The sequence below is a fragment of the Octopus sinensis genome, linkage group LG22, assembly GCF_006345805.1.
Source record: "Octopus sinensis linkage group LG22, ASM634580v1, whole genome shotgun sequence".
Taxonomy (NCBI): domain Eukaryota; kingdom Metazoa; phylum Mollusca; class Cephalopoda; order Octopoda; family Octopodidae; genus Octopus; species Octopus sinensis.
In genome coordinates this window covers 11,181,776-11,199,472 of record NC_043018.1, presented here as the reverse complement: position 1 = coordinate 11,199,472, position 17,697 = coordinate 11,181,776, and the positions used below count along the sequence as shown (strand labels likewise).

General features: G+C 38.4%; 1 protein-coding gene across 2 annotated transcripts in view; it reads left to right on the top strand.

Annotated features, from left to right (window-relative positions):
• The first annotated feature begins 14,285 nt into the window (after window positions 1-14,285).
• Window positions 14,286-17,697, top strand: part of LOC115223280 (acyl-CoA-binding domain-containing protein 6) — a 25,386-nt gene continuing 21,974 nt past the window's right edge. For both annotated transcript variants that reach the window (XM_036512329.1, XM_029793786.2), the window contains exon 1: window positions 14,286-14,852. In XM_036512329.1, coding sequence (XP_036368222.1) covers window positions 14,712-14,852 — 141 coding nt within the window. In that variant the 5' untranslated portion in view covers window positions 14,286-14,711. The remainder of the gene's footprint in view (window positions 14,853-17,697) is intronic.

The following is a 17,697-nucleotide window of genomic DNA, read 5'->3' as shown; positions in this document are numbered from 1 at the left end:
ACAGGTTGATATAATATGTAATTAGCCTAATACTTAAGTGCATGCAAGAAGCTTTAGGTGTATGGAAGAAGAGTGCAACAGGAACAGTATAGTGTTAGTAACTTTTAGATAGAGAGAAAAAGAAAAAGAAAAGGACTGCAATTTGAGATTGGCTGACCCCTGCCCATTGCAATGACCCTTTTTATAGGTCAGCCTATTTCAAACAGTAGCCTTTTTCTGTTTCTCTTTTTTTTTTCCTTATTTAAAGGTCAGTTATATATATATATATAATATATATATATATATATATATATATATATATATATATATGTATGATGGGGTGCTGAAAAGTTCTTGGCTTTCAAGGTATTGCCAAAAGCCTGGCTGGGGACTCAGATTTCCAAGTTAGAAAACCTGAAGGACTGCTGCGATAAGTGTATAAATCTGAGACGGGAATATGTTGAATAACATCATAATTGACCCTCCTACATTTTCCTTTACTCAAAACCAGGAACTTATATATATATATATATATATATATAATATATATATATATATATATATATGAACTCCAGTTAAGAACTTGAACTTACCAACCTTTTGTTTTTAACACCCAGCTTTCATTATCTAAAACACTACACAACCATCTTTTATTCAACTGGAAGTCTGCACTTTGTTGATCAAACACATACAGAAAATAAATGATAATAACAAATAAAAATAATAAATATAAACTAAAATAAAATTTGTTGAATAATTGTGTTAAATGATTTGGCAGAAAATCAGATTGCACTCACCCTCACCTTTCGTGCTTTACTTTTCAACAGAAACTTGTTATGTCTATTTGTGAAAAAAAAAAAAAATAAATAAATAAAATAACGACACAGAACAAAATGATAAAATATTGATTTGTAGCATTGGCACATGGCCATAAATGTTGGGACAAGGTTGTAGTGAATCGAATCAACACTGGTGTATTACGGGTATTTATTTTATTGATTCCAGAGCCAATCGTATATATGCATATATATGTGTATATGTGTGTATGTATATGTTTGTGTGTTTGTGTCTGTCCCTTCCAACATCGCTTGACAACCGATGCTGGTGTGTTTACGTCTCTGTAACTTAGCAGTTCAGCAAAAGAGACCGATAGAATAAGTACTAGGCTTACAAAGAATAAGTTCTGGGGGCGATTTGCTCGACTAAAAGATTTTATTGATCCCAGAGAGATTAAAAGTAAAAATCAAACTTAACTGGATTTGAACTCAGAAAGTAGAGAATTATAACAAGCTACTACAAAGCAGTTTATCTGCCACTGACCACTCTGATGAAATATTTATTGAGCTTTAGTGCTGCAAATCATTTCCTACTTTACAAAAGATATAGGTACAAGCATGGCTGTGTGGTAAGAAGTTTGCTTTCCAGCTACATGGTTTCGGGTTCAGTTCCACTGGGTGGCATCTTGGGTAAGTGTCTTGTACTAAAGCCTCAGGCTTACCAAAGCCTTGTTAGTGGATTTTATAGATGGAAATTCTGTGTGTGTGCGTCTGTGTGTGTGTGTGTGTGTGTGTGTGTGTGTGCGCGCGTGTGTGTTTGTATGCGCCTGCCCCCCACTACCACTTGACAACCAGTGTTGGTGTGTTTACATCTCATAACTTAGTGACTTAGCAGTTTGACAAAACAGACCAATGGAATAAGTACCAGGTTTTACAAAAAGAAGTAAGTATTGGGGTTGATAAGTTTGACTAAAATTCTTCAAGGCGGTGCCTCAGCATGGCCACAACCTAGTGACGGAAACAAGTAAAAGATAAAAAATACTAACCCTTTTGTGACCATATTTCGGTTGGAATAATACACTGTGTTTATTTAAATTAATTTTGAAAATAAATCAAGAATTTACTAAACTGACTTTGACATTATTAAGCTGGTTCTTTGGATCAAAAATTGACATGAAATTTTGGAGAAGGTTTAAATTTAGACCACTTCCATGGTTTTAGATGACTTCCAAATTTTTAGACCACTTCTAAGTTTTTCGCATAGAACCAGAGGTGATCTCAGGTGGGTTGATATAAAAAGATTTAAATGCAGCACTATAAACTACACATAAATATATGTCCATTGGGTTTCTGTCATCAGACTTTAGCCATGCTGGCCCACCACTGTGTAGGATTAGTCAAACAAATCAACTCCAGTCTTTAAGTCTGGTACTTATTCTGCCAGTCTCTTTTTGTCATATTGCAAAGGTTGTAAGTAGTAGAGGTGTGGATAAACATGCAGACAAAGACATCTCCACACATGCGCACAAGCACAAATACACCACACACATACATACATCATACAGGTAAGCTGTCCTGCTGACGTAAATATCTCTTTGAAAATCAAAGAGAAAGAAGATAACTATGGCCAACTGCTTCAAAAGCTCCAACATCTATATCCAGGTTACAAATTTACATTCATACCAATAATAATTGGAGCATTTGGTTTTGTAAGTAAATGCCTAACACCTGGATAAGCTTGGGTTTTCAGAAAAAGAAATCAACCAACTGATTCGTACATTACAAATACAACCTGAAAACAGAATAGTAAAACTATGCAAGACTTTTCTCAGGTTTAAAATGTAACAGTGTTTACATTATTTACATTCCACAGACAGAGCTTGGTATCTTTGTTAGATACCTTTCAATGGGATCACTACTTTGTGTCACCAGCCCTTCACTAATTCCATAGCGAAATTAACCTTCAGCATGCTTAGGCACAACATGACACTGTGTGAGTTTTCTCCCCTGTAGCTTTAGGCACATTGTTTTGATCTGAGTGGGGAAGAAACTCATATGATGACATGATGCACTACAGTGTGCTAAAGGTTAATCATTACTGTTGTCATTATCCTTTTAATGTTGACTTTTCCATGTCAGACAGAGTTCATCAAAGGCAAATTTTCTCTGGCTGGATATTCTTCCTATAACCAACTTCTATCTGTTTCCAAACAAGGTAATATCCCCCCTTGGCCAGACATGTTTTCATGGGAGATTGGAAAAAATAACATACTTGTGTAATGGTAACCTGAGGATATATTAGAAGACACTTGTCCAAAGTGCCATGCTTTGGGACTGAACTTGAAACCATGTGGCTGGGAAGTGAAAATAGGTATCATGAGATGTGATTCTACACTATAAACAAAAGCATAAACATTTTGTTGAGTTACAGGACTAATTTCAAATCCCATCATGGATTTAGTTTGAAGAGAGTGGGATAGAGTCTACAAAACTCATTTGGCCACTTCACTAGATCACTGGACAAATAGTCATGGTTTTTTTTCCCACTCTTTATATTCTCAGATCAAATTTCACCAAAGTCAACATTGCCTTTCATCTACCTGGTACTGATGAAATACTGTGTTAATCAAGTCCTGAAGTCCATGTAGTCGACTAGCCTACTCCCCACAAAATTGCTGGATTTGTGCCAAAATTTCAAATGGTTATTATTATCATTATAATCATCATCATCATCATCATTATTATTATTAAGGCTGTGAGCTGACAGAACCATTAGCATGCTGGGCACAATGCTGAGCAATATTTTGCCTATACATTCCGAGTTCAAATTCCACAAAGGTTGGTTTGACTTTCATCCTTTCGGGGTCGATGTAATTGACTCATCCCCTCCCTCATAATTGCTGCCTTTGTGGCAAAATTTGAAGCCATTATTATTATTATCACCAAAGGTGGTGAGCTGGCAGAATCATTAGCATGCCAGGCAAAATGCTTAGCAGCATTTTATTCGTCTTTACGTTCTGAGTTCAAATTTTGCTGAGGTCAGCTTTGCCTTTCATCATTTCAGGGTTGATAAATTGAGTACCAGTGAAATACTGGGGTTGGTGTAATCAACTAGTCCCCTCCCCCCAAATTTCAGGCCTTGCGCGTTTAGTAGAAAGGATCATTATTATTATTATTATTTCATTTATGCACAACAGATTAGACTGTTGGGAAAAATTCCTAACATCAGGCTACAACAACTAATCTTAGATGCCAAGGACCTTCCAAAATATTCTATCTGTCCCTAATAACACTGTTTTCTGGTGCTGCACTAAACTAGGATTCATGCCTGTTTCCTCTATCCATCTGTTCAAATCTTTAGAGATAGTTCCCAATGCACCTATAACTACTGGGATACACTTTACTCGCACTTCCCATAGCCTCTGTAACTCAATGGCTAGGTCCTCATACTTTGCTATTTTCTCTTTACTTTTCATCTTTTGGAACTGTAAAGGTAATTACCTGGCACTTTTTATTCTCCTTGTCTACTACTACTAAATTAAGCCTTCCAGCTTCTATTACTCAATCTGAATATTAAAACCCTACATCTTAAACTTCTTACTTTCCAGCACTTTACTAGGTTCACATTTGTATCATTTACCAGTATGGTCAACTCCCAGCTTTCTACATGACTCTCAGTTGATTATTCTCCCTAGGTTGTCATGTCTTTTTCTTTTTTGTATTCTGTGTCAGCATACTATATTCACTAACTAAACGAGTAACACTTTCTTCTTCTGATTTACATAAACTACACTGCTCATGATGAGAGATGCCCACACTGTCAGCCACCAAGAGACATGCTCAATTAGTTAAAGTGAAGCAAATGACAAGCAAATCTGTGGTACTGAACAGAATATTTGCTGTAGCCTATCTTTTACATCAGTACAAAACATGTACATGATAACATTTCCAATCAGTTAAGATCAAAAGCCATGAGGACCACTGCTTGGTATTGCATCAGGGCATTTATTGTTGTTGTTGTTGTTATTATTATTATTATTATTATTCTATGTTTGACTTTTGCTTTATGTTTGTACAAGTTGGCTCCAAGTCTCACCCAGAGACCTCAAGAGACAACAGGTTGGAAGTTCACGTTGTTGTTATGCCTAGTGTGCCATATATTTGGGGGTTTTTTGTGTTGTACTAGTGAATGTCTAATAAATAAATTTAAAAAAAAAAGTTTGTTTTAAACCTTGAGATTACATAGAGAGTATTTTGCATAGGATATGAGCAATTCCCATGAGCACTATCTTTTGAATTTCTGCCATTTTGGGGTTTCCTGGTATCTGAGTTAGGTAGCAATCAGCCCCTTTCGCTATCATTCCCAGGACACCTATGACAACAGGTATTGTTTTAGTCTTCAGGTTCCACATTATTATTATTATTATTATTATCGTTGTTATTGTTATTGTTATTATTATTATTATTATTATTAATTGTAAAGGTCATTGGATGGCAGAATCTGGACAAAATATCTTGCTGCTTATATTCTGAGCTCAAGTCCAGTCAGAGTCAGGTTTGCATTTCATATCTCTGATAAGTCAGCACCAGTATCTATACTGGAGCATATTTAAATGACTGTGCTCTCCTTAAAGATATTCCAGACTTTGTGCTGGTGATTATTATTATGAATAAAGCATAAAGACTATCTTGATTAATATTGTGGTTAGTCATTGCTGTGAAGCAATCCTCTCGGGGATTATCTATTTACAATATTTCATCACATTTTTCATTGTACTTTATGCCATTTTATTCGGTCGACAGCAATTCAGTCTATAATGTCTGGCATTAATTGTTTTAAGCTACTCTATGTAGTAAACAGCATAAAATAAAAGATGAAATTCTTTGGTGAATCAACTGTACTTGTTAGGTCAAGCCATTTCAACTCTTCTTATGCTGGCAGTGTGTTTTACAGAGACATTAGAGGACAAAACAAGATGCTTTGTGGTAGTCATTCCTAATCTCTGAGATCTAAGTTCAAATCTTATAAAGGTTAACTTAGTCTCTCTCTCTCTTTTTCTTTTACTCGTTTCAATCATTTGATTGTGGCCATGATGGAGCACCACTTTTAGTCAAGCAAATCGACCCCAGGACTTATTCTTTGGAAGCCTAGTATTTATTCTATCGGTCTCTTTTGCCAAACCGCTAAGTTACAGGGACGTAAGCACACCAGCATCGGTTGTCAAGCAATGTTGGGGGGAGGGGGGACAAACACAGAGACACAAACATATATATGATGGGGGCCTTTCAGTTTCCGTCAACCAAATCCACTCACAAGGCTTTGGTCGGTTATGGTTATTGAACTATCAGTTTAAAAATCTTAGGTTCAAATTTACAAGCATTTTGTTTGTATTTGAACAGTAAACTTGATTCTACATACCTCACTTGGGTCATATATAATCTTGTGTTAATTCAGGTTGTTGCTCAGCCTGTTGGAAATAACAACCAAATCTACCTTTGATCATATGCTTGGTCATTTAATATTGACCTGAGGCTAAAAAACAACACCAATAATGACCTATTCTCCTCTCTCCTACTGTGTCTCACCTCCACTTAAACCCGAAAGCCTGTTGTCCATCAATTCCTCCCCAGATTTATAAACCAAATTTAGCTCTTTCCATGTACCATGTTTACCTTACAGAAATCCAAGTTGAATATCACCAGTTTGTAACTGCCAGGTCATGGGCTCTGTTCTTTCTCTTCGGGCAAGATAACTTTATAAAAAAAAATAAAACAAACAAGCAATGTGCAAAAAATATTAGGATATCATCTCATAAGTTGTAACATTCATATTTTTTGAGTATAGGGCAAAATGCCTTGAATTATTTCCTTTGGTGCCTTGAGCTCTGAGTTCAAATCTCACCGAAAGCAACTTTACTTCTTATCATCTAGGGATCAATAAAGTAAGGTACCAATATAAGATTCTGTTGCCAGCACCGCCTTGACTGGCCTCCATGCCGGTGGCATGTAAAAAGCACCAACCGATCGTGGCCATTGCCAGCCTCGCCTGGCACTTGTGCCGGTGGCATATAAAAAACACCCACTACACTCATGGAATGGTTGGCGTTAGGAAGGGCATCAAGCTGTAGAAACACTGCCAGATCAGACTGGGCCTGGTGCAGCCTCCTGGCTTTCCAGACCCTGGTCGAACTGTCCAACCCATGCTAGCATGGAAAGTGAACGTTAAACGATGATGATGATGATGATTAGGATGTCAGACAAGATCTGACCTGCTTCCCAGTTTAACACCACCACCTGGTCTTTGAGTGCCTTTAACAAAGTCCACTGTATTGCAGGTTTTCAGGCCAGATTTCTGATTCGAGGATAATTTACTCGCATCAGTTATGGGAGGCTCTGTCATGGATGGTGCCCTTTCTCACTGACTAAGTGGTAAAATATATCTGATGCAAAAATGCATCGAGTGGCAAAGCAGATCGTTATTCTTATTATCTCGGGACAATTAACTATTGTAGGATAGTGCCAAATCTAATGGAAGAAGTAACCTGCAATTGACCAGCAGTAGGCAGTGGCAACAACAAAACTGAGAAATGCTTTAACATTACATTCCACACTTCTTGGGCTGGAGCAGCGGAAAGAGAAATTGGTTTCTTTTGTCTCATAAAATAAAGCTGTTATTTGCCTTGTGCCACATGTGTGTAATTTTCTGATTTTCAATTTCAAAAATTATTTTGAAATTAAAAATATAAAATTTTCTCGAATTGTACTGCCAACTTTTTCACCTTATAAAAAAAAAAAAACTCTTTAATTTTTAAAATGATGAAAGGAAGAGGTAAGGGCAAAATTTTATTTAAAAAATGAGATTTGGAAATTTTTTTTTTGTATGGAATCATTATCTCAGGAGTTCACAGCATTTAAATCTGAAGAAAATTTTGAAAGCAGGTATGTGTGTACATGTCAGGCATGGGTAAAGGGTAAAAACCTGCTTTGGTTATGAATGACCATGGGATAGCACCCAGAAAGTTCGTTCCCGAGGCACAAATCCAGGCAAACTTGTTTATGGAAGACCAGCAGTCACCCATGCATACCAGCCTCCCCTCTCCACACCACCAATGTTATCCAAGGGAAAGGTAAAGGCTGAGACAGTTTGGCATCAGTGATGTTGCAATTCATTTCTACAGCTGAGTGAACTGAGCAAAGTGAAATAGTCTTGCTCAAGAACATAACACACAGCCTGGCCAGGAATCGAACTCACTATTTCATGATTGTGAGTCTGACGCTCTACATACTATTTTTCTGAAGTTCCTCTTTCTATCCTAGAAAATACCTTTTCACAAAAAATTCCCATATAATCGGAATTTACACCACTTGAAACGTATTTGTAGAAAATTTCATGAAAGAATATCTATTTATTATGGAAGTTGTGGGGCAACAAAGACGTGGAGTACGCACTTGTGTCGGCATTCACTGTGTGCAATAAGCTCGTTTGGTTAGTTACTGTCAATGACAAAAAGAGATGACGAGAAGGACGTGTGTGTTCGTTCATTTTCGAAGATTTGTACCGTAATTTTAAATGGTTTCAACTGGAAATCGAAACCGAGTGCCGTATCTGATTCACTATGTTTACCTTTTCGCAACTGTAACCTTTATCAGAAATAATAATTTGCAAAACTCTGTTCAAATATTTGAGTTTGACAAAGAAATTAATTACGAAATCAAAAAGAAATCAAATAGTAGAATTTCAAAGATAAAAATTGCGATCAATTCGTCAAAATATTTTATAGAAAAATGCAACACAAACTGAATATCTCTATCTTTCTCTCTCTCATACACACATACACAGAAACAGTGTTCTTGGCATTTGTTTTCGAAATTCCTGCATGAACATTCGAGTTCGAGTTGGTATGAATTTTAACTTCCATAAAGTAAACATGTGTGATAACCCAGATTCGGTGATAGCCACGGAGAACAAAATGGTTGAAAGAAGAAAATGTTTTGGAGGACACTGCAAGTAACAGAATTATATAAGAAGAAAACACAAGAGAAGAAAAGAGAGACAAAGACAGCAGAGTGAACCTAACTGTATGGGAAGAAATCAGTGTAGATTCTAGTAATTTACAGCTTATTTTTGCCTTAATCCAATACACGGTGCTTAAGAAAACAAACAGCTAATCTTAAAGCAAGCATGTGCGTCAGTTGGTTGATTAAAGTGACATTTACCAGGGCTATCAGAATAAATAGTGTTTTGATTATTGGTGAGGATAAATTTAAAGGCGATCGTCGCTCTCAATTCCCCAGACTCGATAATCCTTTTTCCGTGTGTTCACCTGTCCAGATTTCTCGATAGTCCAATAGTACAATTTTAAAGCGGACGGAAATTTGTTATACATCGTATATCGAAAGTCCTGACTCTTGTTCATTTTCCACCATACTCCATACGAAGCAAAGAAGAAAGCTAATTCCGCAACAACTGCACCTTTAATTAAGTTGACAAAGTTAAAAGATCTCCTTTTAGGTTCCCGCCGCATGCCGTGTCAATAACGAGCTTTTCACCACCGAAAGTTTTATTAGAATTCAGTCAAGTTCAAAAGCGTACATCGAAGGGAAATAACTCTAATGCTACTTTTCTGTCACGAGCTCGCTAGCAAGCCTCTATTGTTTGATCTGCTAGAAATAGCAGCTTATTATCCTTCAAATCACACCGTCTACTTAAAAGGGAAAGGATACACTGTATTATATAATTCAAGAGTGGTGGCGCAATGGCCCAGTGGTTATGGCAGCGGACTCGCGGTTTCGATTCCCAGACCGGGCGTTGTGAATATCTAGTGAGCGAAGACACCTAAAGCTCCACGAGCCTTCGGCAGGGGCTGCTGGCGAACCCCTACTGTACTCTTGCACCACAACTTTCTTCCTGATTCTGTTGTACCTGTATTTCAAAGAGCCAGCCTTGTCACACTCTATGTCACGCTGAATCTCCCCGAGAACTACGTTAAGGGTACACGTGTCTGTAGAGTGCTCAGCCACTTGCACGTTAATTTCACGAGCAGGCTATTATTCCGTTGATCGGATCAAATGGAACCGTCTTCGTCGTAACCGACGGAGTTCCACTTATAATTCAAGGTAGGATAAGTCTGGGGGGAAAAAAGAGGTGTACGGTCACGGTTGGAACGTCTTTGACCATCGAAATACTCAACCAACACTGACTTTAAGCAAAACCACTATTCGGGAGCCGACGAAGAAGCCTCAGCGTAGTCGTTGGATCTGTTAGCAATATCCATCAAATCTTTCTCAAATCACACCCGATCCCCTCAAAACAGAAAGGATGTATTGGACAGTGTAGTCTTAGATATACAAGAAACGGGATGGTTATGGCTAGCCTGTCTTTCATTATAGGTCTGCTGGGTCAACCAACAAGTGAAATGCATCGTGGTCGTTAAAATCTGCAAGAAATAACAATCATATCATGCATTATCGTCTTAAAAGTGGAGAAGGGGATAACACATCAGTTAATGTGGTCCCAGATACATGACGTTGAAAAAAAAAAAAAAGATGAAGCTCATTGAATGTTCACTTAGGTAATGACCCCGATCATAGTTCTTCTCGATCAGGACTGACAGAGGGCTAAATAGCAACAACTTTGGAAAATCGAGTCAATGAAGAAAAATTCCATGTTGTTGCACCAGTTGCCTGCAAAATGTAGCAGTCAAATCACCCGCAAATTCTCACACTATCAACTTTAAAAAATATAGAGAGATACACAACGTGTATCGTCCTCAACCGCCTGGATTACTGCTCACAGCTATGGTCACCCACCAGTGTGAAATTAACAGTGGACCTTGAAGCAATCCATAGAAGATTCACAAAGAAGATCGTCTCTTTGTAACAGCTCAGCTACTGTGAAAGGCTGAAGCTGTTAAGACTCTACTCCCTGGAGAGAAGACGGGAGAGGTATGCAGTAATATATATCTGGAAGATCCTGGAAGGAATAGTGCCAAATTTTGGTATTGAAAGCTACACCAATGCTAGAACGGGACGACACTGCATAGTGCCAAAGACCCCAGCAACGCCATCACGCTTCAGAACAAGTTACTGCAACAGCCTGGGTTTCAAGGGCCTATATCTTTTTAATATTCTCCCAAAGAGTCTAAGGAACTTGCACAAAGTAGATGTAGGGGCTTTTTAATTAAATCTGGACCTCTTCCTGTCGAGAGTCCCAGATGAGCCTACTTCACGGCAAGAGGTGCAAATGAGGGTAGCTATATCAATCTCCATTCTTCACCAAGTGCCACATATTAGAGGAGGCTCTTAGTAATAACAGCGTAGCAAAACGGCGGTGCATCAGCATGGCCGCAGCTCTGAGCTGAAACTAGAGAGAGAAGAAAAAACGAAAACAAGTATTTCTAGATATAGTTTGATTAAAAAAAATAGATGGTCATGATTGAAATATATTTGATCGTATGCCTGCTCGACCAAGACTGATCCACAGGTAAACATTAACAACTACAGGAAGTTGGAGTTCCAAGTAATTTCCATAGATTTCATTGGAAATCAATCAATACTTACAAATAACTTTTTTGAGGGATGTCGCGTCCCTTTTAATGTACATTATCATTAAACTAATAGGAATTCGTTAGGCTAATTAAAAGTGATATAGTAGATGACATTTTATGGATCTACAATTAATTTCGTTCAGCATTTTGTCCAACCATTTTCAGGTGCTCTTTCTCTCTCACCCATTCCCTTTCCAACTGAGTGTGTGTGCGCGCGTGCACAAGTATGCGTACACATGCATGCAGTCTCTGTCTTTCCCACGCGTGCGCATATCTACTCCTGTCTAAGATATCATCAACGGCAGGTCGATGAGAGATTTTACCGAGCAGCTCAGTATTTCTTATAAGAGGTGGTCACATCCCCAATATGAGCGGGAGTGGAGGAACTGTGAAGATTGAAAATTTATGGTCAACTAAGATGGTTTCCAGCTATTGAAATTTGCCCAACCTCATGGCGAAAAGAATTATATGAGGGAAAATTCACTTTTATTTCCTCGTTAATAAAAGTGGGGGAAAGCAGCGAGTTAGTAGAATCTTAAGTACGTCGGACAAAACGCTTAGCAGTATTCCTTCCGACTTGTTACGTCGAATCCAAATTCTACCAGGGTCAACTCTGCCTTTCAGCTCTCTGGAATCGATAAAATAAGTACCAGTTACGTACTGAGGTTAATCTAATCAACTTGCCAGCTCCCCTAAAAATTTCTCGCCTTGTGCCAAAATTAAGAAAGAATTAATAAAGATGGGGAATGCTATATGATGAAGTAGGTAGCTAAGAGAAAGAAAGCTCTGACGTAACACCTGCGACTTCGTTTACATCCTATAATGTAGAATAGTTATTTTTTATAAGCAAATGCATGCGAAGTGAGACTGGCCCTGTGTGAGGATTTCCTTCACTTTATGAAAAAAGCTTCAGACACAGGTATCACTTAAGTTTTAACATCTGTAGTATGTGTTGCATACTTTGATGGACCGTAATCGAAAAAGGCAAAAGATTTAATGAAAAATTCCATTACGCAATGAAGGTGTATGCTAGTGTGGGTGGTAAGCTCTCTGAGCATTTGCTGAAAGGGGCACAATATCGTTTCCACACCTGTGCGAAAGAGTGTAAGTCCCTAGCATGGCTGAAAAGCCACATCCATGCTATTTTAAGAGAACAATCAATCAATGGCACTGTTTGAAAATAAACTGCACCCATCAGTTACATTTGGTTTCTCTTCAAGAGTGAATATTTACAGAGAAGGGTATTCATGTCTGTTGCAGGCTTAGTGATGGCCGACCAATCCTATGCGGGACAAACAAGCACGACTGCAGAGGCCGCATAGGAAAACGTGCTGATCAGGGTTGTTCACAACGTCCTTGTTATCCCTCTTTCTCTTGTCTGCAAGGATGGTCCTGCGGGTATCTCCAAAAGAGGCTGTTGCCCGGAGGACAGTGAGACGCTAGACTTCACAGTCAGCGACAAGAAGAGATCACGGGTGGAGATCAACGTGACAAGCGCCGAAGGATTTCTTTATGGAGTTCTCAAACCTCTTCTTTGAGACTTTTTTTTATCAAGATGATCGGAGGAGAATTCATTATAAAGCTGATTTTGAGAAATCGATGATCCTCCTTCCTGGTAACGTGTTTTCAACAGAGTTGCTTAAATGCTGGTGACCTTCACCATCATGTTAGCGACAAAAATCACTCCACAGGATGGTGAGGATGATGCGATGGCAGTACCGAATGTATCTCTTAGGTGATGCTGATCGATGACCCACCACCCTGAACTGTACAAAAGGGTGTGCAGCATGACGGCTCTGCATACACTGATCCTGATGCAATTTCTTCAGATGGTTATGGTTCCAGACTCTTTGTACATCTACCGAATACACCATTCACCTTCGCCAGTTTGTTGTCAGCTTCCCCGTCAATTTTGCCATCTGATGTAATGGTGCGCCTTAGGTAGGCAAACTCGTTGATTGTCTTTAGTTCAGTTTCCTCGATGGCATTGTGACAGAAGCAGTATTCTTGCTCGTTACGTTCTGAGTTCAAATTACGCCGACGTCGACTTTGCCTTTCATCCTTTCGGGGTCGATTAAATAAGTACCAGTTACGCACTGTGGTCGATATAATCCGTGTGTCTGTACTTGTTTGTTCTCTCTGTGTTTAGCCCCTTGTGGGTAGTAAAGAAATAAGTATTCTTGCTGTGTGCAGGTTGATGGAAAAGTGACTTCTTGGCCGAAGTGCCGAGAAACTTCTGCAAACCAAAAGGTGATGTGTTGTAGAACTGTCTTTGCATGGGCAAGAAGGGCGGCATCGTCTGCAAAGAGTAATCCATGGATGAAATGTTCCAGTGGTTTTGTAGGAACTTGCTGGCGCCTCGGGTTGAAAAGGCTGCCGTCAATACAGGAATGGAAATAGATGTTGACTTCAACAGTGAAAAAGATGGTGCAAGGATAGCCTTGTTTTAACCGTTACCGTCAGGTAAAAATCTTGGAAACAACGTTGTATCTGATTTGATCTTGGTTTTCATGCAACTGGATGACCGTGTGTGTGTGTGTGTGTATTCCTTTCCTGCTTATTCACATTTATTTATCTTACCACCCTAAGATGCTTCGCTTGGCTCATTTTCGTTTCGTGTGCGCGCGCGCACCACTAAAGGCGCATAGCCAAGTTTTATCACGTGACACGATTAAATATGTACCGCTGAGAGGAAGCCACCGCTTCGTATTCGTGGTTTTCTGTTTGTGTCACTCTAATTTTCTAGTTTTAAGTAACCTGCAACATGGCAAGAGCGTGTTGCCTTCCCCGTAACGTAATATAAAATGGAAACTCTTGTGACCAAATGTCTATATTGATTTTAAAATATTCGAAACATTTATATGCACGTGCATAATTATATATTTTATCATATTAAAAAAAATCCACTCTCGTCGCATTATATATATATATATATATACATATATATATATATATATATGTGTGTGTGTGTGTGTGTGTGTGTGTGTAAATATAAAATGTTGGTATGTTTGTATAAGCACGTTTGCGTGCTTAGCTTTATTCCCGACTTGGATTGTTATCGGAAACGCACATTCCAAGAAGTGCTTTAATTCCAACGGGATCCATATATAATCAGTGCATTCTTGAGAGAGAAGCAATAAGTGTATCTATCTATCTATCTATCTATCTATCTATCTATTCTATCTAATCTGCTCGTGCGCATGCATGACAGAAAAAGGAGAGAGAGAGAGAGAGAGAAAGATAGTCTTTGTGTGTGAGTGTCTTGTGTGTGCTTGTATGCGTTTGTGCACAAGTGAGAAAATATCTCCTTTTAATTGAAAGTAACGCGTTATAAATTATATAATAAATTGTATAATAAAAAGAGAAAGAAAGAGAGAAACCTTGACTTTCTGAACAGGATCGAAAAGCTATGGAAACTGAGATAAACTCGAACCTGCAGAAAGAGGATTCCCTGTGTTTGAAGTTTAACAAAGCAGCTCATTATATTCGCCAGTATGGGACTGATTTGGGAACGAAGAAAATGTTATATTTCTATGCAAGATACAAACAGGTAAAGTAAATTACATTATGCTTTTTTGGTGTCTTTTTAGATTTTTAATAAATTAAATAGCAGTTTTGTTTTTTATATCTTCCTGCTATCCCTGTTACCATTCGTAAAATTAAAAAATATATTATTGCAAAGAATTAAAAGGCTCCTGGCTGACTAAATCTACAGCCAGGTTTTATTTTCGATTGCTTTTATTTCAATTCATTTGTATGTACCCCAAAGTTTCTCGGTATTTAGGAGAAGGTTTGGACGTCCTACGAACATGGAATGCATACATACGCAAATTATTAACTCGTTTAGAAGAGGCTTAAATTATATGTATGTTTATGGATAAAGCAAAGATATATTTAATATAATAAATCTGAATATATTATTTGTGCAATGATATATATATACCCACCACTGCGTGTATGTGTATGTCGCTTTGTATTGTTTAACCCTAGGTCTGCCCTGATTGAACAGACCTATGATTAGAAGTATTCCAGCAATGATCATTCCGCCCATTAATACTTGTCGGCAAAGTTTCGTTAATGATCTCCAAGCTATCATTTTTCCTACCTGATTCAACGAAACAATGCCGACTTACCTAAGACAACATTGTCTAATGTTTTCTCTCTCATTGTTCAACGACTTAAGAGTATGGTTTAAAGGAGGTTTGGCAACTGTTTTTCCCAGTCGAATGGCCACTTAAGTGTTCGTTCATACCAGACGTCTTTGGCAGTTGAGAACTAGTTTAGATTTTTCATCTGATCGCCGAGTTCAGCTCCTGCTGGGATTGGTTTGTCTATCAAACACACCATGGCTTCCCTCGTTTCTTTACGTCGTTGTGAATGGCCGAGTATATAAGGTACTGCAAAATAAAACACCCTAGAATCCAGCTGTTCGTGTTCGCAAGTACCTCTAAGTTGGTGTTATTTGTTTAGCCCCATGCCAATCTTGATCGAGCCGGCCTATTATGAAAAGGAAATCCGACCGTGACCACCTTGTCATTTGAGGGTGATCTACAGTAATATTATCATTCCCCACCGCTACCTTTTTAACATGCGACAGTAGGGTATAGGATACGAAGTAAAATAATTCAAGTAAGCCATGAGCATCTCGTATTAAGTACCTCAAGGTAGAATTGCTGTAGATAGTGGAAGCACTCTGAAATCAACAAGTGTTTTGCTGAGGTTTGCATCTCTATTGCACTTAGATTGGGAGCTGACGTCTGTAGGGAACTAAGATGTCCCTGTGATAGGCTCCTCAATTCCACAGTTTTTCATGATCTGTCTTGTCACCTAAATGCTAGTCATTTCGCTCATCACACTGAGCTAAATTTAATCATTAAGTGGGCCCTGATTTGGTTTAATATCCCCTCAGCTCTGGAGCCAGCAGGATTATTCAGACATGATGGGAAGAGACCAGATGTTCTTACCCTCTGTAAGAAATAGATGCCTTATTTGAGACATCACAGACTGGCTCTTGTTCCCTCCCACACCCTGGATGCTGCAGTAAATGGGAGGGTCACTACTCTCATAGTGGAATGGAACAAAACTCTGAAGTATTGGGACCAGGCAATGAACTATCTCTTCCAGCCCGTGGCATTTTGAGATCTCTGGAGGGAATGGGCCACTAACGGTGAAGTTCTTGTCATCATTGGCAGCTTGCCCCACCGAAGTGTCAGGTGATGTCTGTGAGAATGCTTAGCTGTTCCAACGTCTTAGTGTCGCCATCACCCATGATAATATTGCAAGTGTGCTGTCTAGCTTCAGTAGGTTCCCTTGAACCTTGTAATGTGGAACCAACTGAAACACTTGGTGATGCATTGATATTTGTTTTTCTTTCTCTTTTATTTTTTTTTTCTTGTTTTTCTTTTGTTAAATATATTCCTATTCATATTTTGAATAAAAGATAATTGCTGGAAAGAAAAAAAAAATGAACTATTTTATTGTCTAGTAATAGAAAGTTCAACTTTTAATGGATTTGGCAACACCAATGCCATGTCTCTGGTTTCACCCAGGGGAGCCAGATTCATTCTTGTTTCTTCGTTGGTCAGACCCATTTGTGGGTATAGCATGCATGCACAAAATTGGATTGTTTTTGTGTATGTGTGTGTGTATATATATACTATATATATATATTAGAAATATAAGATATAATATATATATATATATATACAACTATATATATATATATGTACATAATATATATATATATATATATATATATATATGTACATATATATATAATTATATATATATATAATATGTACATATATATATATATATAGATATATAATGTACATATATAAATCCTTAAATCCTTAAATCCTTAAAAATGTTTTAGCCCGAAGGCCGCGGCCATGCTGGGGCACCACCGCTGAATGAGCCACACTAGTTTGTGAATCCACCTCTGATACGTGGCACTTGATCAACAAGGGAGTTCGATGCTGCTGCCCGCATCCGCCGTTCTCTGTCGTGAGGTAGGTTCATCTGGGACTTCCAACAAGAAGAGATCCAGTTTAGTTTTAAAGAAAACCCACATCCACACCAGTTGTAAGTCTCTCAGGCATTTAGGGAGGAGTGTTGAAAAGTGTGGTCCTCTGAAACCCAAGCTGTGTTGCAGTATCTGGACCTGTATTTTGATGGTGATGTTGGAATCCTTGGCACCACGCAGCGGCGCCCTTTCTGCGGTTGGAGTAACTGAATGCCAAAGTTTGGGATAAGACCCTCCAGGATTTTCCAGATGTATATACTGCATATCTCTCCCGCCTCCGCTCCAGGGAGAAGAGGTTTAATACCTTCAGTCTTTCCCAGTAGCTGACATTTTGCATTGAGACGATTTTCTTGGTGTAGCTTCTCGAGTT